Source organism: Erinaceus europaeus, chromosome 5 (genome assembly GCF_950295315.1).
Source record: "Erinaceus europaeus chromosome 5, mEriEur2.1, whole genome shotgun sequence".
Classification (NCBI taxonomy): domain Eukaryota; kingdom Metazoa; phylum Chordata; class Mammalia; order Eulipotyphla; family Erinaceidae; genus Erinaceus; species Erinaceus europaeus.
Window position 1 is genome coordinate 4,190,704 of NC_080166.1, and position 20,411 is coordinate 4,211,114.

General features: G+C 43.5%; 1 protein-coding gene across 4 annotated transcripts in view; it reads left to right on the forward strand.

The window, feature by feature from the left end:
- The window catches only part of NNT (nicotinamide nucleotide transhydrogenase), a 122,943-nt gene that overhangs the window by 26,977 nt on the left and 75,555 nt on the right, over positions 1-20,411 (forward strand). For all 4 annotated transcript variants that reach the window (XM_060191014.1, XM_060191012.1, XM_060191013.1 and 1 more), the window contains 2 exons: positions 7,152-7,240; positions 12,260-12,447. In XM_060191014.1, the coding sequence (XP_060046997.1) occupies positions 7,152-7,240; positions 12,260-12,447 (277 nt within the window). The remainder of the gene's footprint in view (positions 1-7,151; positions 7,241-12,259; positions 12,448-20,411) is intronic.

The window sequence follows — 20,411 nt, forward strand, 5'->3', positions numbered from 1 at the left end:
CCCCACCTGCAGGGGAGTCGCTTCACAGGCAGTGAAGCAGGTCTGCAGGTGTCTGTCTTTCTCTCCCCCTCTCTTTCTTCCCCTCCTCTCTCCATTTCTCTCTTTCCTAGCCAACAACAACGACATCAATAATAACTACAACAATAAAACAAGGACAACAAAAGGGGATAAATAAATATAAAAAAGATTGTTTTAATAAATTTAATATTACTGGTCATTCTAGTCATTTTTTTTTCTTGTTTTTGACTTAACTTAAATTCTTAAGGGTCTTTGGATAACTTGGATAGCTAATTAGAAACACACAAACTTCGAGATACCATTCAATAAATTCTTGATTTCCCAACTGTTGTGACATCTTGGTTCATATGAACGATCGTTTTAGCACCCTCACTTTTTGTCCAGAGGCTTTTCCTCAGCACGATGCTCATATGCGGTGGCTGGGAACTTAATCTGTGTCCCTGTGTGTGGTGAAGTGTGAACTCTACCAGGGGAGCCCTCTCCTGGCCCCTGACAATTTCCTTTTTTCTTTTGCTTAGTTTCATTTAAATTTCTTTATTGGGTACAGACAGGCAGAGATAAATCAACAGGGAAAGGGGAGATAGAAAGACACCTACAGCATTGCTTTATTGCTTGTTAAGTTTTCCCTCTGCAGGTGGAGCCTGGGGACTTGAACCTAGGTCAGAGTACATGGTAACATGTGCCCTCTATCAGTGCTCCACTGCCTGGCCTATCTATTTACTTATTAATTTAAGATAAAGGCAGGAAAGCAGAGAGGTAGGAACAGACCCCAGCACTGAAGCTTCCCTCAGTGCTATCAGGGTGGGGCTAGCCCCTGGCTCACACACATCTCAAAGCTGCCCACTATCCAAGTGAGCTAATCACTGGCTCCCAGCTCCTGACAATTTTAGATAAAAAAAAAAGAAATAAATATGACACAAGTCATGGGAGTAACCTACCTTAGTTTGGTGGAAGGGCTCCTCTGATATTTGAACAATAGCTTGAAAGAAGGGAGGAAAGAAATAAGGGGTTTAGGATCCTGGGAAAGGGAGAGACCCCATGCAAGTGTTGGGATCAGTAAGTGCCAGGGGCCCAGGGAGAGAGCACAGTGCTTTACACCACAGACTTTCATTCCTGAGGCCCCAGTGGTCCAAGGTTCAATCCTCAACTCAACCGTAAGTCAGGGCTGATCAGTGCTCTGGTAGTTTAAGAGTGCCATTGGTGTTGGGATGTTGGTGAGTAGGGGTGGAGAGCATCTGGAAGATGTTGGAAAGGTAGATTGGGGTTGGGTTACATGGGTCAGCCTTCACAGAGTGCATGCTTCTTACAGCTGAGGGAATGTCTGGTTGAGGATTGTTTGGAGGCCGGGGGCGGAAAGCCACTCTTGCTTCTGAGTTTCTGCTTTTATACAGAAGATGTCACTTCTGGGGCTGGGTGGTGGCGCACCTGGTTGAGCACACATGTTACAGTGTGCAAGGACTTGGGTCTGAGCCCTCTGCTCCCCACTTTCAGGGGGAAAGCTTTCTGAGTGGTAAAGCAGTGCTGCAGGTCTCTCTCTCTCTCTCTCTCTCTCTCTCTCTGTCCCTTTCCTCTTGATTTCTTTTTTATTTTATTTTATTTTTTATTTTTTTATTTTTTTCTCCTCCAGGGTTATTGCTGGGCTTGGTGCCTGCACCATGAATCCACCGCTCCTGGAGGCCATTCCCCCCCCCCCCTTTTGTTGCCCTTGTTGTAGCTTCGTTGTGGTTATTATTATTGCCCTTGTTGACGCAATTCGTTGTTGGATAGGACAGAGAGAAATGGAGAGAGGAGGGGAAGACAGAGAAGGGGAGAGAAAGATAGACACCTGCAGACCTGCTTCACGGCCTGTGAAGCGACTCCCCTGCAGGTGGGGAGCCGGGGACTCGAACTGGGATCCCTATGCCGGTCCCTGCGCTTTGCGCCACATGCGCTTAACCCACTGCGCCACCGCCCGACCCCCTCCCTCTTGATTTCTAGCTGTCTCGATCCAATGAAGAAAGATAAAAAGCAAACACAAACAAACAACCAGAAGACTTCACTTCTGACCCTTAAGGGTACCCAACATATGTAATGGTTTTCCAGTTTTCCATACAAACAGGTCTGTGATATCAGAAAGGGTGTCTTAGCGCTTTAACTTGGTGCTGATGTGATCTCCCTAAGGATAGCACCAGATACTGTAGGTTAAAGGCTAAGTCTCACAGCACTGCCTCCCGCCCTTCAGACGGAGACCTGTGCTTCTGACAGATGGGAGGCTATGACAGGGAGACTCCTAACACCTTCTCCTTGGCGTGGAGTGAGTTGTTAGAGCTGCTCACAGATCTCAGGAAGACAGCTACCTTACTGTTTGCCAGTTTCTTATAAGCGAATCAGATCAACACACGTCCAGAAGGAAAAGCAGTTTAAGGGCAGAGACATGAGAAGGGACCTGGAGACCCACCCCTTCCTGAGCATCTGCTCTGCCGGCACTGCTCCGCATACACCAGCCTGGACGCTCTGAACCCCATGCTGTGGGGGCTTTTCTAGAGGCTTCCTTGAGTCGACACTGTCACTAACTTTATTTCTAGTCCTTTTCTCTTCTCTGGAGAATGGCGGCAGTGGTTCTTAAACTCCAAGTTTCTACTCAGGACCCGGCCCTTGGGGTGGCCAGTGACCACCCTGGAGCCCACCCACAGTCACCTCACTAGAACTAGACAGGGCCATCGCCCCAGCAGTTCCAGCAGATTGGTGAACTTTGGGTCGGAAACCTGGGACAAAGACTATTTGTAATTATTTTTTATTTTATTAAAAAAAATTTTTAGTGACTTAATATTGATTTACAAAATTATAGGCTATCAGGGGTATAATTTAGCACCATTCTCACCACCAGAGTTCTACATCCCCAGTCTTTCCATTGGAAGCTACAGTAGTTCTCCCAAGACTGCAGATATGGGTTAACTATTATCTCTATAACTATGTCGATATTTGTATATATTTGCCCCTCCTTTTTTTTTTTTATAATCTTGTCTTCTCTTCCTTTTTAATATTTATTTATTTATTTTCCCTTTTCTTGCCCTTGTTGTTTTTAATTGTTACAGTTATTATTGTTGTTGTTATTGATGTTGTCATTGTTGGATAGGACAGAGAGACATGGAGAGAGGAGGGGAAGACAGAGAGGGGGAGAGAAAGACAGACACCTGCAGACCTGCTTCACCGCTTGTGAAGTGACTCCCTCGCAGGTGGGGAGCCGGGGTCTCGAACCGGGATCCTGCCGCCAGTCCTTGCACTCTGCGCCACCTGTCTTCTCTTCCTTTCTAAGTCACATCTACATCTGTTCTTCTGAATGTCCTTCCTTTCTTTCTTCTCCCATCATAACTGTGTGGGAACCCAGGGACTCCCTGACTAGGGCCCCAGGTGATGGGATGGTCTGGTAGTGACCAAAAAGGCCATTATTCAGTGACCCAATCTCTTGCCCTTATCTCGCTTTTTTTTTTTTTTTTAAGTCCTTTCTTTAGCTTAGACTTTCTCCAGTTGCAGAAAACATTGAGCGTCATCTGTTGTAACCAATTAGTATTAGGCTTCTGGGGTCTACTAGGATGCCAAGCTTATTTCATTTATGCCTTTGGTGTTGATGCCTCCTTTAGGCCCTTCCAGGATCCTGGGCTTATTTGGCCTACATCTAGTCATGGAGGGCAATTAAACACTTTTTTCAAAAATTAAGTTATATATTGCCCTTGCTTGTGGATGCACGCACACCTGTACCCAGTATCCTAAGGCCTAGCGTGTACTTAGTGTCTGTTACTTTGTTAGCTGATATGCCATCTGCAATGGGACTAGGTAACCATATGTGTTAGGAAAGAACTCATCAGATTAGAGGAGTTGGCAGGCTGACATCTCAGGCTTGGTGTCTCTGGCAACAATCTGCTGTCACAAGTCAGTAGCAGCCTAACATGGCCCGGCAGCACTGGCAGTGTTGATTGAGTTGAGGTCCACAGAGGCAGTATGGCGGTAAGGGCTCAGAGAGAAGAAACATCAAGAGATATGGACATAGTCTTAGAGGTTCCAGGAGCAGGAAAAATAAGGATCTTAAAGAAAATGAGAAGAGTTGTTTGTAGTCTTAGAAAGAGTTTAAAATAGCAATACTTAGTTGGGATTTGTTTTTCTATGAAAATCCAGTGGTTAGGATCTACTGTACTAAAGTTGACTTCACTGTGCTTTCTGCCCTTTAGGGATATCTGATAATCACCGTATCTTAGGTACTGACAAGGCCAAAAGGCTTTGATCTATCTGGCCTAAGGTTGTAGGTAACTTAGATATTTTAAAAAAGCTATATGTACAAATATATTTTTAGAGCTCCTTGAACAATTTATGCCCAGCATCATAATTTGATTACCTTACAAATCTGAAATAGTAAATACTTAGGTTAAAGGAAATAAGTTTACTCAGAGCTGTGAAGACCAGCTCTTTGAATGAAAGGAGCTCCTAGTGACTTGCCCACTTTGGAAATCACAAGGGTCTTTGGAGTTGTGTGCCACAAAACAGGATTAAAACAAATAATGTGGCTGTTGTGTGGGGGAGAGTGGAGGTCGAAGAGCTAGTGCCTGAGAAGGGAGTGCAGTAGAGATACGGTGGGGGGAGTCAGTAGGCAGCTCATTTGGGGCTTAACCCTGCGGGATTAGAGGAGGGAATAAGTGCAAAAGGAGGACTCACTGTGATTGCTCTTTTTGGACCTGAACAGTTAACCGGGAGGAAGAGTAGCTTGCAGGTCTGAAAAGTCTGAAAAGTCACACACTTCTATATAGGTGGTTCCTTTCTTCCTTTCTTCCTTTCTTCCTCCCTGTGTTCTTTCTTTAGTGTTTGTGGTGTATAGTCAGGTCTTTTGAGTTCATCAACGGAGCAAGCGTTCTGATCTGATTGCAGGTGCTACATGGCTTGCTCCAGGTCATCCAGAATTATTGACAGGTGATAATCAGGATTTGAGTCTAAGCTCTCTCAGTCTCTGTGCGGATCTTTTTCTTTTCCTTCCTTCCTTCATTCCTTCTTTTTTTTTCTTTCTTTCTTTTTAAGTATAACATCTTTTTTTTAAAGTTTTAAAAATATTTATTTATTTCCTTTTTGTTGCCCTTGTTTTTGTTGTTGTTGTTGTAGTTATTATTGTTTTGATGTTGTCGTTGCATAGGACAGAGAGAAATGGAGAGAGGAAGGGAAGACAGAGAGGACGAAAGAAAGACAGACACCTGCAGACCTGCTTCACTGCCTCTGAAACGATTCCCCTGCAGGTGGGGAGCCGGGGGCTCGAACTGGGATCCTTACGCTGGTCCTTGGCTTTGCGCCATGTGCGCTTAACCTGATGTGCTACCGCCCGACTCCCTGGATCTTTTTCTTTACCACATACTGCAGAGAAAGATTCCTGTTGGGCTGGAAGTGTGAATTGACCTGCCAACATCTATGACCAGCGGAGAAGCAATGACAGAAGCCAGAACTCTCATCTTCTACACCCCAAAAAGAATTCTGATCCATACTCCCAATGGGGGAGAAGCGATGGGGGAAGGTGACCAGAGGGCTCTGAACTGCAACTCCATCAGGAACCAGAGAGAGAGAGGAAGAAAAAGGGAGGGGAGGGGCGTTTGGATACAGTAATAGTGTAAGTGTGTCTTGGAAAGGAAGATGGGACCTGACAAAAAAAAAGGGCAAATCTATACAAATACGGACAGATGGTTGTAGAAATAATAGTCAACCATATTTGCAACTGTAGGGTAACTGCAGTAGCTTTCAGTGGAGGAATTAGGGATCCAGAACTCTGGTGGTAGGAATGGTGTGGAATTATACCTCTGTTATCTTGTAATTTTGTAAAGCAACATTGAATCACTAATAAAAAATTTCCTGTTGTATGATTTACATTGTACTATTATTGTGGAATCTGCCTTTTTAAATTAGGAGAGTCTTTTGTTACTATTTCTTAATTCAGGACAATGGGGCCTTGTCTTGAAATTTTTACTTAATATAAATTTATGTGATTTTTAGCAGTGGGGGAGGACATGGAGTGGGATTGGTACTTCTGAGCCCAGGATCTGTCTGTATGTCCCTCTTTCATTTTAAAATTATTCTCTGTGTGAGATAGTAGATCATGGATGCCATTTTTAAAAGAAATGTCACAATATGTTGGGACTTAAGCTCAGAATCTCACGCAAGCATGGTATGCAGTCTGCCTCTGAGCCACCTCCCAGGCCCTTTGTCTCGTTTCAGTAAACTTTCCTCCTCTTAACAAAACATCAGGTGGTCCAGGAGGTGGTGCAGTGGATAAAGCAGTAGACTCTCAAGTATGAGGTCTTGAGTTCAATCCCCGGCAGCACATGTACCAGAGAGATGTCTGGTTCTTTCTCTCTCCTATCTTTCTCATCAATCAATCAACAAAATCTTAAAAAAAAAACTATTAAAAAACAAAAAAGACAACAATTAAAAAAAATAACCAAAATATCTTCATAAAAAAGACAGCATCAAGATCAGTTCAGAACAGGGGAGAAAGCATGATGTTATGCAATGCCTGAGGCTCTGAGGTCAAAGGTTCAATCCCTAGTTCCACCATAAGCCAGAGCTGTGCAGTGCGTTGGCCTCTTAAATAAATTAAAAAAAATTATATAGTACCTGAGACACTTCCTAGGGTCACTGGAGTTCAGAATAGGGCTTGGAGTGGATGTGCCACCGAAGCTGTGGACACTTCTTGATGAATACAAACTGTCTGTGAGGAAGCAGCTTACCTGTCACGCTGAGATTTTTAGTACAAGCTTTTTCTACACCGGGAGAGACCCTGTTAATCTTTAACAGGAGGAATGCCGAGATCGTGCTGTTTGTAGCTTTTTTTGCACTAAAATTCTGAATGTCAGGCTATTTTTAGTGAAAGCTGTTTACCTTTGCTAACAGTTGTTTCTTTGATGAATTTTTTCAAAGCAGTGGTGGCTTAGCTAAAGTGTAGTCTATCTGTCAACATTTAGAATGTTTTTTGGGGTCTGACTACCCCCTCTAATACCACCTGCTGTAGGACTGATGGCTGACTGTGTAGCACAGGCCTTGGGCGTTGTTAAGTAGTGCTTTTTCCAAGTCACCCAGTGGATAATGCAGCCTGTTTAACCGAACACTGATTCTGCTTTCCTCCACAGATTCTGATAGTTGGTGGTGGCGTGGCTGGGCTAGCTTCTGCAGGTGCAGCAAAGTCAATGGGTGCAATTGTTCGAGGGTTTGATACCAGGTGAGTTTTCGCTGCCTCGTGAGAGCAGCTCTCTGTTGCTGTTAAGGAGAAAACATTTCTGCTTTCAGTGGACAACATGTTTTCTTTTGAATTGATACATGCAAAATGACCTTATGTGGTCCGAGAGGTGGCACAGTGGCTAAAGCATTGGACTCTCAAGCATGAGGTCCTGAGTTCAATCCCCAGCAGCACATGTACCAGAGTTCTGGTTTTTTCTCTCTCCTCCTTTTTCATTAATAAAAAAACAAACAAAAAAAAGGGGAGTCGGGCTGTAGCACAGCGGGTTAAGTGCAGGTGGCGCAAAGCACAAGGACCAGCATAAGGATCCCGGTTCGAGCCCCGGCTCCCCACCTGCAGGGGAGTCGCTTCACAGGCGGTGAAGCAGGTCTGCAGGTGTCTATCTTTCTCTCCTCCTCTCTGTATTCCCCTCCTCTCTCCGTTTCTCTCTGTCCTATCCAACAATGACAACAACAATAATAACTACAACAATTAAAACAACAAGGGCAACAAAGGGAATAAATAAATAAAATAAATTAAAAAAAATTAAAAAAACAAAAAAAATTGCCTTATAAGCTCTTTCCATTTAAAAGTCCTCTCCCCTTCACTTTATAAAGACCACATGTTATGTGAACACAGTCCAACTATTATCATACCAACACGGCTAGACCTAGAAGGTATCATCCTGAGCGCAATAAACCAGAAGGAAAAGCCGTTCACCGCCTTATTTTACTCAACTGCAGTGTGTAGAGAAAGCAGGAACACAGATGCATTAAAGAAAACTATAGACTTTAGGACTTTAACATCTGCCCCTAGTTATCAGAAGGAACCAAGGAAAGTAGGATTGGGGGGGTGTAAATTAGGACCACATACTGATTCTCAGTGATGCACACTGGAATTTGTATCTTATAATGCAAAGATCAAGTAAAAATAAGTGTGGGTTGGGGAGAAGACTCCTGGGGTGACACAGAGGACTTGCATTCGGGAGGCCCTGGGTTCTTGCCCCAAGATGGCTATCAGCACACCTCAGCCTCCAGCCCTGACACCCAATATATTTACATGATATACACATGTATCTCTACACACAGATGCCCAAGAATATACATATTTGGAAATATCTTCTTATTTCCTTAGAGTAAACGTCTAGAAATGGAACTTCTGAATGAAAGGATTTTTACGTCTGAAATTTTTTATATTTATTTACTTGGTGGAACTGGGGCATCATCATTTTTAGCCAGCTTTTAAACACACACACACACACACACACACACACACTTTTAAAAATGTTTTACCCAGTGCATATAGAAGTACTAATTAATTTTGCCTCTAGGGTTATCTCTGGGGCTCGGTGCCAGCATTACAAATCCACTACTCCTGGTGGCCATTTTTTTTCATCTTATTGGCTAGAACAGAGAGACATTGAGAGAGGAGGAGATAGAGAGAGACAGAGAGACACCTGCAGACCTGCTTCACTGCTTGTGAAGTCTCCCCCCTACAGATGGAGAGCGGGGGTTTGAACCTGGATACTTAAGCACGTCCTTGCACTTAGTACTATGCGTACTTAACTGGGTGTGCCACCACTCAGCCCCCCATATCTCTATCACCTGTCAGTCTGTCTGTCTGTCTATCTGTCTATCTATGGAACACATAGCACTGGTCCTTCCTCCATTACCATAACACCTCCCCTGGGGTGATGGAATTTGAATCCTGCCCATGAACATGACAATGCAGGTGCCCAACCCAGTGAAGTATTTCTCCAGCTCTTAATATATTTTTTTGCCTTCAGGGTTATTGCTGGGGCTTGTTATCTGCACTATGAATCCACTGCTCCTGGAGGCCATTTTTTATCATTGTTGTTGCTGTCATTATTATTATTATTGTTGCTGCTGCTGTTGTTGTTGGATAGGACAGAGAGAAATGGAGAGAGGAGGGGAAGACAGAGAGGGGGAGAGAAAGACAGACACCTGCAGACCTGCATCACTGCTTGTGAAGCGACTTCCCTGCAGGAGGGGTGCTGGGGGCTCAGACTGGGATCCTTATGTGGGTCCTTGCGCTTTGCGCCATGTGCGCTTAACTCGCTGCACTGCTGCCTGCCCCCTTGATATCTTTATAAATGGTGAGATTATTATTATTTAAAAATTTTTTTAAAAATTTATTCCCTTTTGTTGTCGTTGTTGTTTTATTATTGTAGTTATTATTGATGTCATTGTTGTTGGATAGGACAGAGAGAAATGGAGAGAGGAGGAGAAGACAGAGAGGGGGAGAGAAAGACAGACACCTGAAGACCTGCTTCACTGCCTGTGAAGTGACTCCCCTGCAGGTGGGGAGCCAGGGGCTTGAACCGGGATCCTTTCGCTGCTTCTTGCGCTTTACGCCACCTGCGATTAACCTGCTGTGCTACCGCCTGACTCCCGGTGAGATTATTTTTATGATCAGATTACTTTGAAAGAAAACGCTTCATAGTAGCATTTATGTGTTAAGCATTTTCATTATGAGAAAATACAGAAATACAGAGAAACATAATTATGAAAAAAAGTAGCTTTTATAATTCTACGTGCTGGAAATCATTGCTAATTTTTTTTTTGGTATAACAGCCTGTGAATTTTTATACAGATAGCATTTGAATAAAATTGGGGTCATTTTACATGTGTGTGTTCATACAACACTATATATATATGTTTTAAAGACTTAGTGATATTTTTATGAGAGCAGGAGAGACAGACTGGCACACTGCATAGTTATAACATGGAGAGAACACTGAGGCTGGAACCTGAGGCCTCAGGCATACAAGGCTGTGCTCTGCTGTGAGTTATCTTTCTGACCTCATACATGCCATTTTGAATTGGTCTTATTTTATTCTGGGAGAGGGATAACAACAGCATAGTAGAACACAAAAAGACTTGTATGTGAGACTCTGATGCCCCGGTTCAATCCCCGACACCACCATAAGTCAGCTGATCAGTGCTTTGGTAAAAAGTAAAAACAGGTCCACATGCCAATACCCATGTCTAGTAGAGAAGCAAGACTTTATTTTATTCTTTATTGGGTGTAGAAGCTGGACTTTCCACCTTCTGCACCCAATAAAGAATCCTTTCAGAGAGGTAAATATTAGGGCAAGATGACCAGAGGGCTCTGAATTCTAATTCCATCAGGACTTGGAGAGAGAATGAAGGAAAAAAAAAAATGGAAGGACATTCAGAAGTACTAGGTGTGACTTAGAAAGGAAAAGAAGGTAGGACCATAGGGAAAAATGGCACTATATAAAAATATAGATGGCTGTAAAAATAATAGTCAGTTTGTATCTGTAACCTTGGAAGAAGGAACTAAAGTAGTTTCCAGTGGAAGTGGGGGGACAAAGAACTCTGGTGGTGGGAAAGGTGTGGAGTCATCTCTGTTATCTTAAGATTTTGTAAATAGATATCAAATTACTAATAAAAATATCAAAACAAACAGAACCCCACTGGAAATAGGACAGGATCTGGAGATGCTGCTGAGTGGCAGATACATGCTTTGCATGCGTGATGAAGCCTTGGTTTCTGCCTCTGGTGCACCTCACCCTACAGAACTGCAGACTTTTCTGAAAACATTTGGAGAACTGCATCCGTTTGCCACGAGGAGTAGAAAGCATCAACTCAAAATTCACAAATTAAATTAGTGATGTCACAGTGACTTACAAGATTATAAAATTACAGAAAACGGGAGTCGGGCAGTAGCCAGTGGGTTAAGCGTAGATGGTGCAAAGCTCAAGGACCGGCATAAGGATCCCAGTCTGAGCCCCCAGCTCCCCACCTGCAGGGGAGTCGCTTCACAGGTGGTGAGGCAAGTCTGCAGGTGTCTGTCTTTCTCTCCCCCTCTCTATCTTCACCTCCTCTCTCCATTTCTCTCTGTCCTATCCAACAACAACAGCATCAATAATAACAACAATAATAACTGCAACAGTAAAACAAGGGCAACAAAAGGCAATAAATAAATAGAAAAAATTACAAAACATACTTGATTACTGGTGATGCCAATACGAAATTTCTTTTGCAGATTGTCTAGGTGGAAGTTAAGATTCCATTCCCTGTAGCTTTTTACCCAAGAAGACTTATGTGGTCTGCTTAAAAAAAAAAAATGACAGAAACATTCTAGTAAGAGACACCAAAGGAGAGTTTTAGTTTATTTTGCCCAGCGCTGGAGATTAAATTTAGGGAGCTGCAAATACACTCTCCCTCCCTGTCACTGGCCTCGTTTTCGTATTTTTAATAAAAGATTTTATTTTGGGGGCTGGGTAGAGGTGCACCTGGTTGAGCGCACATGTTACAATGCCCCTGGCCCCCACCTGCAGGGAGAAAGCTTTGCGAGTGGTGAAGCAGGGCTGCAGGTGTCTCTCTCTCTCTCTCTGTCTCTCTCCCCCTTCCCTCTCAATTTCTCACTGCCTCTATTCAATAAGTAAATATAATAATAAAATAAGATTTTATTTTGAAACACACACACATACACACACACACACACACACACACACACACACACACACACACACACACACACACACCCAGAGCATTGCTCAGCTCTGACAGGTGGAGTAACTAGGGATTGATTGAATCTCTGACCCTTGAGGGAGAGGCTCCAGGTATGCAAGTCTGGTGTACTACCTCTGTGCTATTTCCCCAGACTCTTGGCCCACTTTATTTTATTTTATTATTATTTTTATGACAGAGTGAGATACAGAGAAAGAGAAAGAGAGTGAATAAGTGAGCCCAGGGGGTGGTGGGGCGTGGGCGTGCAGACTACCTCAGCCATCAGTGGAGTTCTGACTTTTTCCTTCTCTGCTGCTCTCAGGCGATGCTGGGGATTGAACCCAGTGCTTCATGCATGGAAGACAGGTCGGTGGTTGAGTTCTGAGCCACCTCTAGGGAAGTTTTCACTTTTAAGTATATATATAGTTTTCTCTTAAAAAAATGTGTAATGTCTAAATACTGATCTTGCTACTTATATTAGGGGCGTAAAATCACCTCTCTTTCCCTTTCAAACACCCACCAGAGCTGCAGCTTTGGAACAGTTCAAGTCTCTTGGTGCTGAGCCCTTGGAGGTGGACTTGAAGGAATCTGGAGAGGGGCAAGGAGGGTACGCAAAGGAAATGTCCAAGGAGTTCATTGATGCTGAGATGAAGCTTTTTGCTCAGCAATGCAAGGAGGTGGATATTCTCATCAGCACAGCCCTTATTCCAGGTTTGTGAATGGCTTGCTGCAAAGCACATCTGCGAATATTTTTAAATGAGGGTGAGTGGTCGTTTAACGCTGGACTGCAAGAGGAGATTAATTTTCTATTTATGAAACTAATAGAAAACAAGCAAACAAAACCCAGAAAAGACAACACAACTGCAGCCCCCTGGAGAAAATGGTCACAAATTATTTGGTCTATTTCCTCTTCTCATGTATTTTTATATAGCTGTTAAATAAACCACACCCTTGGTAAGTGGTATCCTTATTAGCAGTTTCCTCTGTTTATCCTGGATAAGTTAGAGTTTAGTTTGTTTCTCTTCATTGCATTAAGATACAATGTTCTGATTGTAGGAAGTTCAAGTGGTACTGAAAATTTGAAGATACTAAAGTTCTACCAGTGACAATTGTTATTATTATATTGAGGTTTTTTTATATACATTAAGAAGGGGGACTTGGTATATGTGTGTGTATTTATAGAATTTCTAATATGTTTGTATTTCATAAGGATGGGACATGTAGACACTGTCTAGTTATTTCCTGTGATGTGTTTGGTCCTTGCAGACAAACCGTGAACTCTGTGATGGTAGGAATTACTTTCTGCCATCGTGATAACTTCTTCTAAAGAATGTTTTCCCTCAGTAGATGATTGATGTCAAACTTGTAAACACAAGTAATCAGTAAACAGAAACTTGATCTAGCAAGCTTTGTCAGCAAAGAAACTACGCCTTATTGATCCTCTGACTTGCTGATCTTCCTTCAGTTACTGGATACTAGATACTGTGTCATCTTCATTTTTCCCTCTCTGAAAGAAATAGACCAGAAATGAGACCTTCCAGCATTCATGGCTATTTCTGTTAAATTCTGCTGGAGAAGCCTCACTTTCTCTTGTGGGCTGTAGAAAGTTAGAAATTGCTTTGTCGGGAATCGGGCAGTAGCGCAGCAGGTTAAGCTCACGTGGTGCAAAGCGCAGGGATCGGTGGAAGAATCCTGGTTCAAGCCCCCGGCTCCCCACCTGCATGGGAGTCGCTTCACAAGCGGTGAAGCAGGTCTGCAGGTGTCTGTCTTTCTCCCTTGCTGTCTTCCCCTCCTCTCTCCATTTTTCTCTGTCTTATCCAACAACGATAGCAATAAAAACAATATTAATAACTACAACAATGATAAAACAACAAGGGCAACAAAAGGAAAAAAAAAAAGCCTCCAGGAACAGTGGATTCATGGTGCAGGCACCGAGCCCCAGCAATAACCCTGAAGGCAAAAAAAAAAAAAAAAAGAAGTTGCTTTGTCATGAGGTCATGGGATAAAAGTTCTCCGTGGGCAGAAAGCTGATTGGCATCATGTCTCTGAGACTGTTGGGGAAACAGATCTCCCACCTCTTGTTTCTGGCTTATGTTTACCGAGGTGATTCTTGGTAGGTGAGCCAGTCTCCCCAGGCCCTCCAGCTGGCAGGAGGTTCCATAAGAGGTCAAGCCTATAGAGAATCTGTGAGTACAAACCAGGCCTGTTGGTCACCAGAAGTGGCTACAGGCCAGGAAAGCCAGAGGCTCAAAGTGGTGTCTTGCAAAATCTTTTAGCAATGACAGATTTCACAAAAGAAAATAAGTGGCAGCAGGGGAGAGGCAGGAGAGCTCTTCAGAGGGCCGATAGCTCAGTTTTGAAGGACCAGATGGCTTGTGCTGGAGCTACTGTCTGACCTGCCAGCAAAAATATAGGTGAGAGAGGACTTATACCTGACGAGATGCAATAACTGACCAGTAGAGGGTGCAAAAACACTCTTCAGAGGGAGTGGTGAGCTCTTGAAGCTAGTTTTAATCAGACTCTAAAGTACTGAGGTTAATTTGGGCAGCTTATAGAATTGTTGGCTATAAAGCTCTTAAAGTAAGTGGTAGAACTCAAATCTTCTTATATAAAGCACGTATTGGCTTTAAAAAATACTTTTATTTTAATGAGGGAGATATAGAGAGGTGCTGAGGGCTAAACCTGGGACCTCAGAGCCTCAGGAACAGAAGTTTGTTTTTTAAAAAATATTTATTTATTTAATTTATTTATTCCCTTTTGTTGCCCTTGTTGTTTTATTGTTGTAGTCGTTGTTGGATAGGACAGAGAGAAATGGAGAGAAGAGGGGAACACAGAGAGAGGGAGAGAAAGATAGACACCTTCAGACCTGCTTCACCGCCTGTGAAGCGACTCCCCTGCAGGTGGGGAGCTGGGGGCTCGAACCGGGATCCTTCTGCCAGTCCTTGTGCTTTGCGCCACCTGTGCTTAACCCACTGCGCTACCGCCCGACTCTCAGGAACAGAAATCTTTTGTTGTCTTCTATTGGCCCAAGCACATAGTGACTCTCCGAGCTGAATCACTACCTCCTTCACTTTATTTTTTATAAGTTGTTTGTGATACATGTGTTTAGTAAAGAGTTATATTGCTTTATTATAAATAACATCCAATTAAAATGAATTGTCAAGGCAAAAGATAAGGAGCTGAAGCAAGGCATTTATTCCTTTGCACAAGGGCCTGCAGCCAACAGTGGCCATCAGGCAGCAGCACCTGGCCCCCCCCCCTCCCTTCTTTATTTTATACCTAACGCACAACTGTCTCCTCCACCCCTGGGCTGGGCTTCAGAGCTCACAATCTCCCTGTTGTCTGAATAAGGTAAAGGGGAAGAGAGTCTGAGGGTCTCTTTTGGAAGATTAGCAAGCACTGCAAATAACTATTATCTGGCCTAAAGAATACAGAACTACTGACAACAATTTATATAAAAAATTATTTTTCTTTGTTGGGGGATTAATGTTTTACAATCAACAGTAAATACAATAGTTTGTACATGTATAACATTTCCCAGTTTTCCACATAACAATACAACCCCCCACTAGGTCCTCTGCCATCATGTTACAGGACCTGAACTCTATACTAAACAATTTTTTTATTCATTTTTTTTTGCCTTCAGGGTTATTGTCCTCCTTCTTTATTGTTGCTGCAGCCATGTGCCTGTGTGATTCCACTGTTCCCAGCAGGATTTTTTTTCCCTTTTAAATTTCAGATGGAGACAGAAAGAGAGATACAGAGAGAAGGAGAGAGAGAGAGAGAGAGAGACTAACCCAGCATTCATGGCCTTCCCCTTCTCTCTATCTTCCCTTCCTCTTTTAATATCTCTCCTATCCAAATAAATGGAAAAAATGACCACAGGAACTGAGCCCCAGTGATAACCCTGGAGGAAAAAAATAAATCCACCAGTAGCAGTGAGATAATGTAGGTGCAAAGGCCTAGTGACAGCCTCGATGTTAGAGGTTATTGCACCTGGCTCAGTGACTAGTTAATTTGAGGCAATAACCCAGTGGGGTTGACCAATTTTCATTCTTCCCAGGGACACAGCCACTGATAGGCTTGACAGAGTTAGGGGTTAAGGTGAGCACACACATTACAGTGCTCAAGAACCCAGGTTCAAGCCCCTGGTCCCCACCTGGCATGGGGAGGGGGCAGCTTCACAAGTGGAGTAGCAGTGCTACAGGTGTTCTGCCCTCTCTCCCTCCCAATTTTTTCTCTGTCTCTATTATAAAAAATAAAACATTTAAAAAGAAAAACCAGTAAGGTTGTACTTATACAGATAGTACTTGGAGTGAGATATTTAGTTCTAGGTAGTTACTCTGCTGCCTTGTGCTTTTTTGTTGTGGTATATACTGCAATATTCTCCCCCACACATCCACAAATATAATTTTTTTGTAAAAAATGTATAAATAAATATTTTTACAAAAAATGATTTACAGTATACTCGTTGTAGGTGTGAGCAATTTTTTTTTTTTTTTTGCCTCCAGGGTTATTGCTGGGCTCGGTGCCTGCACCATGAATCCACCGCTCCTGGAGGCCATTTTTTCCATTTTGTTACCCTGGTTGTTTTTTACCATTGTTGTGGTTATTATTATCATTGTTATCGATGTTGTTGTTGTTGGATAGGGCAGAGAGAAATGGAGAGAGGAGGGGAAGACAGGGGGAGAGAAAGACAGACACCTGCAGACCTGCTTCACTGCCTGTGAAGCGACTCCCCTGCAGGTGGGGAGCCGGGGACTCGAACCGGGATCCTTACGCCAGTCCCCTCCAGTCCTTTGCTTTGCTGCAGTGAACTCAGCCCAGTCCAGACTTCACCATGTGTCTCCCCCTTCGGCCCTTTTTTTTTTTTTTAAGTTCCACCTATAAGTGAGGTCATGCAGTATTTGTCCTTCTCTTTCTGTCTTATCTCACTTAACATGATTCCTGCAAGTTTCATCCAAGGCGAGGCAAAGGAGATGGTCATTTCTTACAGATGGGCAGTGTCCCATTAGGTATTGGGTTGTTAGAAAAGTCCTCATGTTTTATTTCTTCAGTCTTTTTTTTTAATGCAAAATGTGTCATGAGTTGAGAATAAGGTGAGAAAGCTGGATCAGGGCAGAGCAGCTCCCAAACTTGAAGAAAATATGAATAAAATGAACTATTTGCCATGCTGATCTGACCTGGGAGCCATATCTATTCATATTTAGCATAGGAGCCTGTGTGACCTCTGAGTCCCTGTCAGGTTGAGCTCACAGTCCATGGTCACAGCTGGGAATATTCTAGGCTGCTCTCATTTCAGGATCCGTCTTCCCCGAGTGGCAGAGTAGGCTGACCCAACCTCCCTTCAGAGAGTGGGGCCGTTCCTACTATTACTGCCTTATAAAAAGGACAAGTTCCTGAAGAAACCCACAAGAGGGCTTTCTTTTACTGATGGTCCAGATAGAAGTGACCAATGATGTGGAGAGAGGGGTGTATTAGAGGTCTAGCCCACCATATATATGTGGGAATCTCAGGATTCCCTGACTAGGGCTCCAGGTGATGGATGGGGCAGCCTCACAGTGACCAAGAAGATCATTATTAGGTGAGCCAGTCTGTTGGCTCCCAGTTTCTGTAGTCCCTTCTTTACCTGGCGAGCTTAGGCTTTCTTCCAGGTGTTAGAACCTTGAGGGTCAGTTGTTGTATTTAACTGGTGTTAGGTTTGTGGTATAACTAGCTTCTCTCCTCTCTTCCTCCCCATCTGAGGTCTTGCCCTTATTTTGTAATTGAACTGTAACTGCTGGAAAGCTTAGGGTTTCTATTAGTATTGATGATAGTATCCACTCTTGGCTGCTTTTTCAGAGAGAGAGAGACAGAGAGAGAGACAGAGAGAGAAAGAGGGAGAGAGAGGGAGAGAGATAAACAGAATGAGATATAACATTGGAGCTTCCTTGGGCATCACAACACTTGTTTGTGGTGCCAGGGCTCAAAACTGAACTGTGGGGAGTCGGGCGGTAGCGCAGCGGGTTAAGCGCATGTGGCACAAAGCCCAAGGACCGGCATAAGGATCCAGGTTCAAGCCCCTGGCTCCCCACCTACAGGGGAGTCACTTCACAGGTGGTGAAGTAGGTCTGCAGGTGTCTGTCTTTCTCTCCCTCCTCTGTCTTCCTCTCCTCTCTCCATTTCTCTCTGTCTTATCTAAATAACAAGGGCAACAAAAGGGAAAATAAATAAATAAAAATAATAAAAAAAACCGAACTGTGCATGGCATGACATGTACTGTGCCCATTGACCTGACCCTACTATGCTTGCCTTCTTAACTGTATTATATGATTGCATAGATTTGAAAGATTTATTTGCTTTTCTAATATTTTATTTATTGGATACATATATATATAGAGAGAGATCAAGAAAGAAGCGGGGAGATAGGGGGCAAGAGAGACAGACACCTGCAGCACTACTTCAACACTTGCAAAGTTTTCTTCCTGTAGGTAGGAGTGGAGGCTTGAACCTGGGTCCCTTGCCCATTGTAAGATGTGTGCTTGACCGGGTGTACCATCACCTGACACCTGCATAGATTTTTAAAAAATATTCTTTAATTTTATTTATTTATTTTCTCTTTTGTTGTCTTTTTTTTTATTGTTGTTGTAGTTATTGTTGTTATCAATGTCGTCATTGTCAGATAGGACAGAGAGAAATGGAGAGAGGAGGAGAAGACAGAGAGGGGGAGAGAAAGACAGACACCTGCAGACCTGCTTCACCGCCTGTGAAGCGACTCCCCTGCAGGTGGGGAGCTGGGGGCTCAAGCTGGGATCCTTATGCTGGTCCTTGCGCTTAACATGCTGCACTATCACCCGACTCCCTGTGTAGATATTTTTTAATACTACTTTATTGTCGGGCTGAGCTTCATTGACAGGAGACAGACGACCAGGGACTCAGGGTTGAGCTGTACGCAGTATCTCTTTATTCATGCAGGACGCAGCACAATCTATACCAAGCTAGACTAAACTAACAACTAACTAAAACGAACAATGTTGTCTTTATATATACTTCCCAAGTAGGGTGTGAACAGGATGTGACGCAGAGAGGGTGGAGAGAAAAGCGACTGGTGAAAATCAGGGTGTGACAAGGAGAGGATCAGGGTGTGACAAGGAGAGGGGGTGGAGCAGGCGAGAATTCTACCACTAAACCACCAATGCCCTGGAAGGAAGGTGGTGCTTTATGTAAATGTAAAAGTGATTTATGTAAATAGACAGCAGTGGTTATGTGAATAGAATACAGTGGTTATGTAAATAGAATGCAGTGTTAAGCAGGGGGGATTTAAACCAAATGAAACAGAAGGGGTTTTTAAAAGCAGAATTAGAAGATACCAACACTTTATAATACATTTGTTTTGAGGGACAGAGAGAAATACTTAAATGTTGCGACGTCAAGGGTTGGTAACCACAGCCTGTCTACTGCACCTCTGGTGGTTTTCACCACAGACAGACAGACTTGTCATCAACAGAAGAAACTAACATTGCAATGTTAGCCGTGGTCATTTGTCAGTCTTGGCTTTCTGGAGTGTGCTTAGAGCAAACTTAGCGAGTGACTAGGCCAGATTTAACAAATGTTCTGTTAGAGAAATTTATGGCACAGAATTATACTTTGGTTGGGTCTGTTACTTCTCCAAAAGTGTGTCACAAGATTGGGAAGTGTCACGCTCTCCTCTCTGGCAGTCCCAGAGCTGAGAAACATGGGGAGACTGGGTCTGTCTTGGGGGAGCATCACCCCATGGAGTGACTGCTGGTGAGTGGTCCTTCCTCTCAGGGGGATTCTGTGTCTCCCCTTCTTCACTTTCCTGACATTCTCTGATATCTCAGTTTTAGCTTAGATGGACTAGCTGCTAAAGCAAAGGAATCCAGATGACCGCAGTGACTCAATTACTAGAGAGACTGACTTCTTGCTCAGTTAAAAGTAATGACAGTTGACACATCGGTGGGTTCCCTCCTTCGTGTGGTCAGCTGGGGATACAGTCATGACATTTCGTCAGTCTGCATACGACCTCTCTTCTAGCTGTCCAGAAGGGACCAAGGTGGAGAAGAATGTGCATGGGATGCCTAGAAGTAGCACACACCACACTCACTCACTTTTTCCTGGTTAAGGTTTAGGCCATACAGGCCAACCTAGCTGAGAAGGAAGCTGAGATTTGTTGCCTGCCGTGTGCTCAAGAACAAGAGAGGGGTCCGTGAAATAGCTCCCTTGGATAGCCGGCAGCTTTGCCATTTGTGAGACCCGGGTTGGAAGCCAGCCCCCACCGTGTTGAAGGAAGCTTTGATGCTGTGATCTCTTTCTGCCTCTGTATCTTTCTCTAGAAAAGACAAAGCAAAACAAACACATAACAACAAAAACACACAAGCCAATCATCTCTCTCCATATACATCTACTGCTGTTTCCAATGGAGGGAATGGGGACGACAAAATTACGAGATAACCGGTATAATTCAAACCATTCCTACTACCAGAGTTACCCCTGTTATCTAATGATTTTATAAATCAACCTTAAGTCACTAACAGAATAAAATAAGGTGAACTAGAGCAATGACTTAGTTTGTTGCTCTGACAAAACCTTTAGGCAACAGAGATCCATTTTCTTATAGTGGGAGTCTGGAGCTCCAAGGTCAAGGTGGTGGTGGGTTGGGTTTGGTCTCTCTCGAG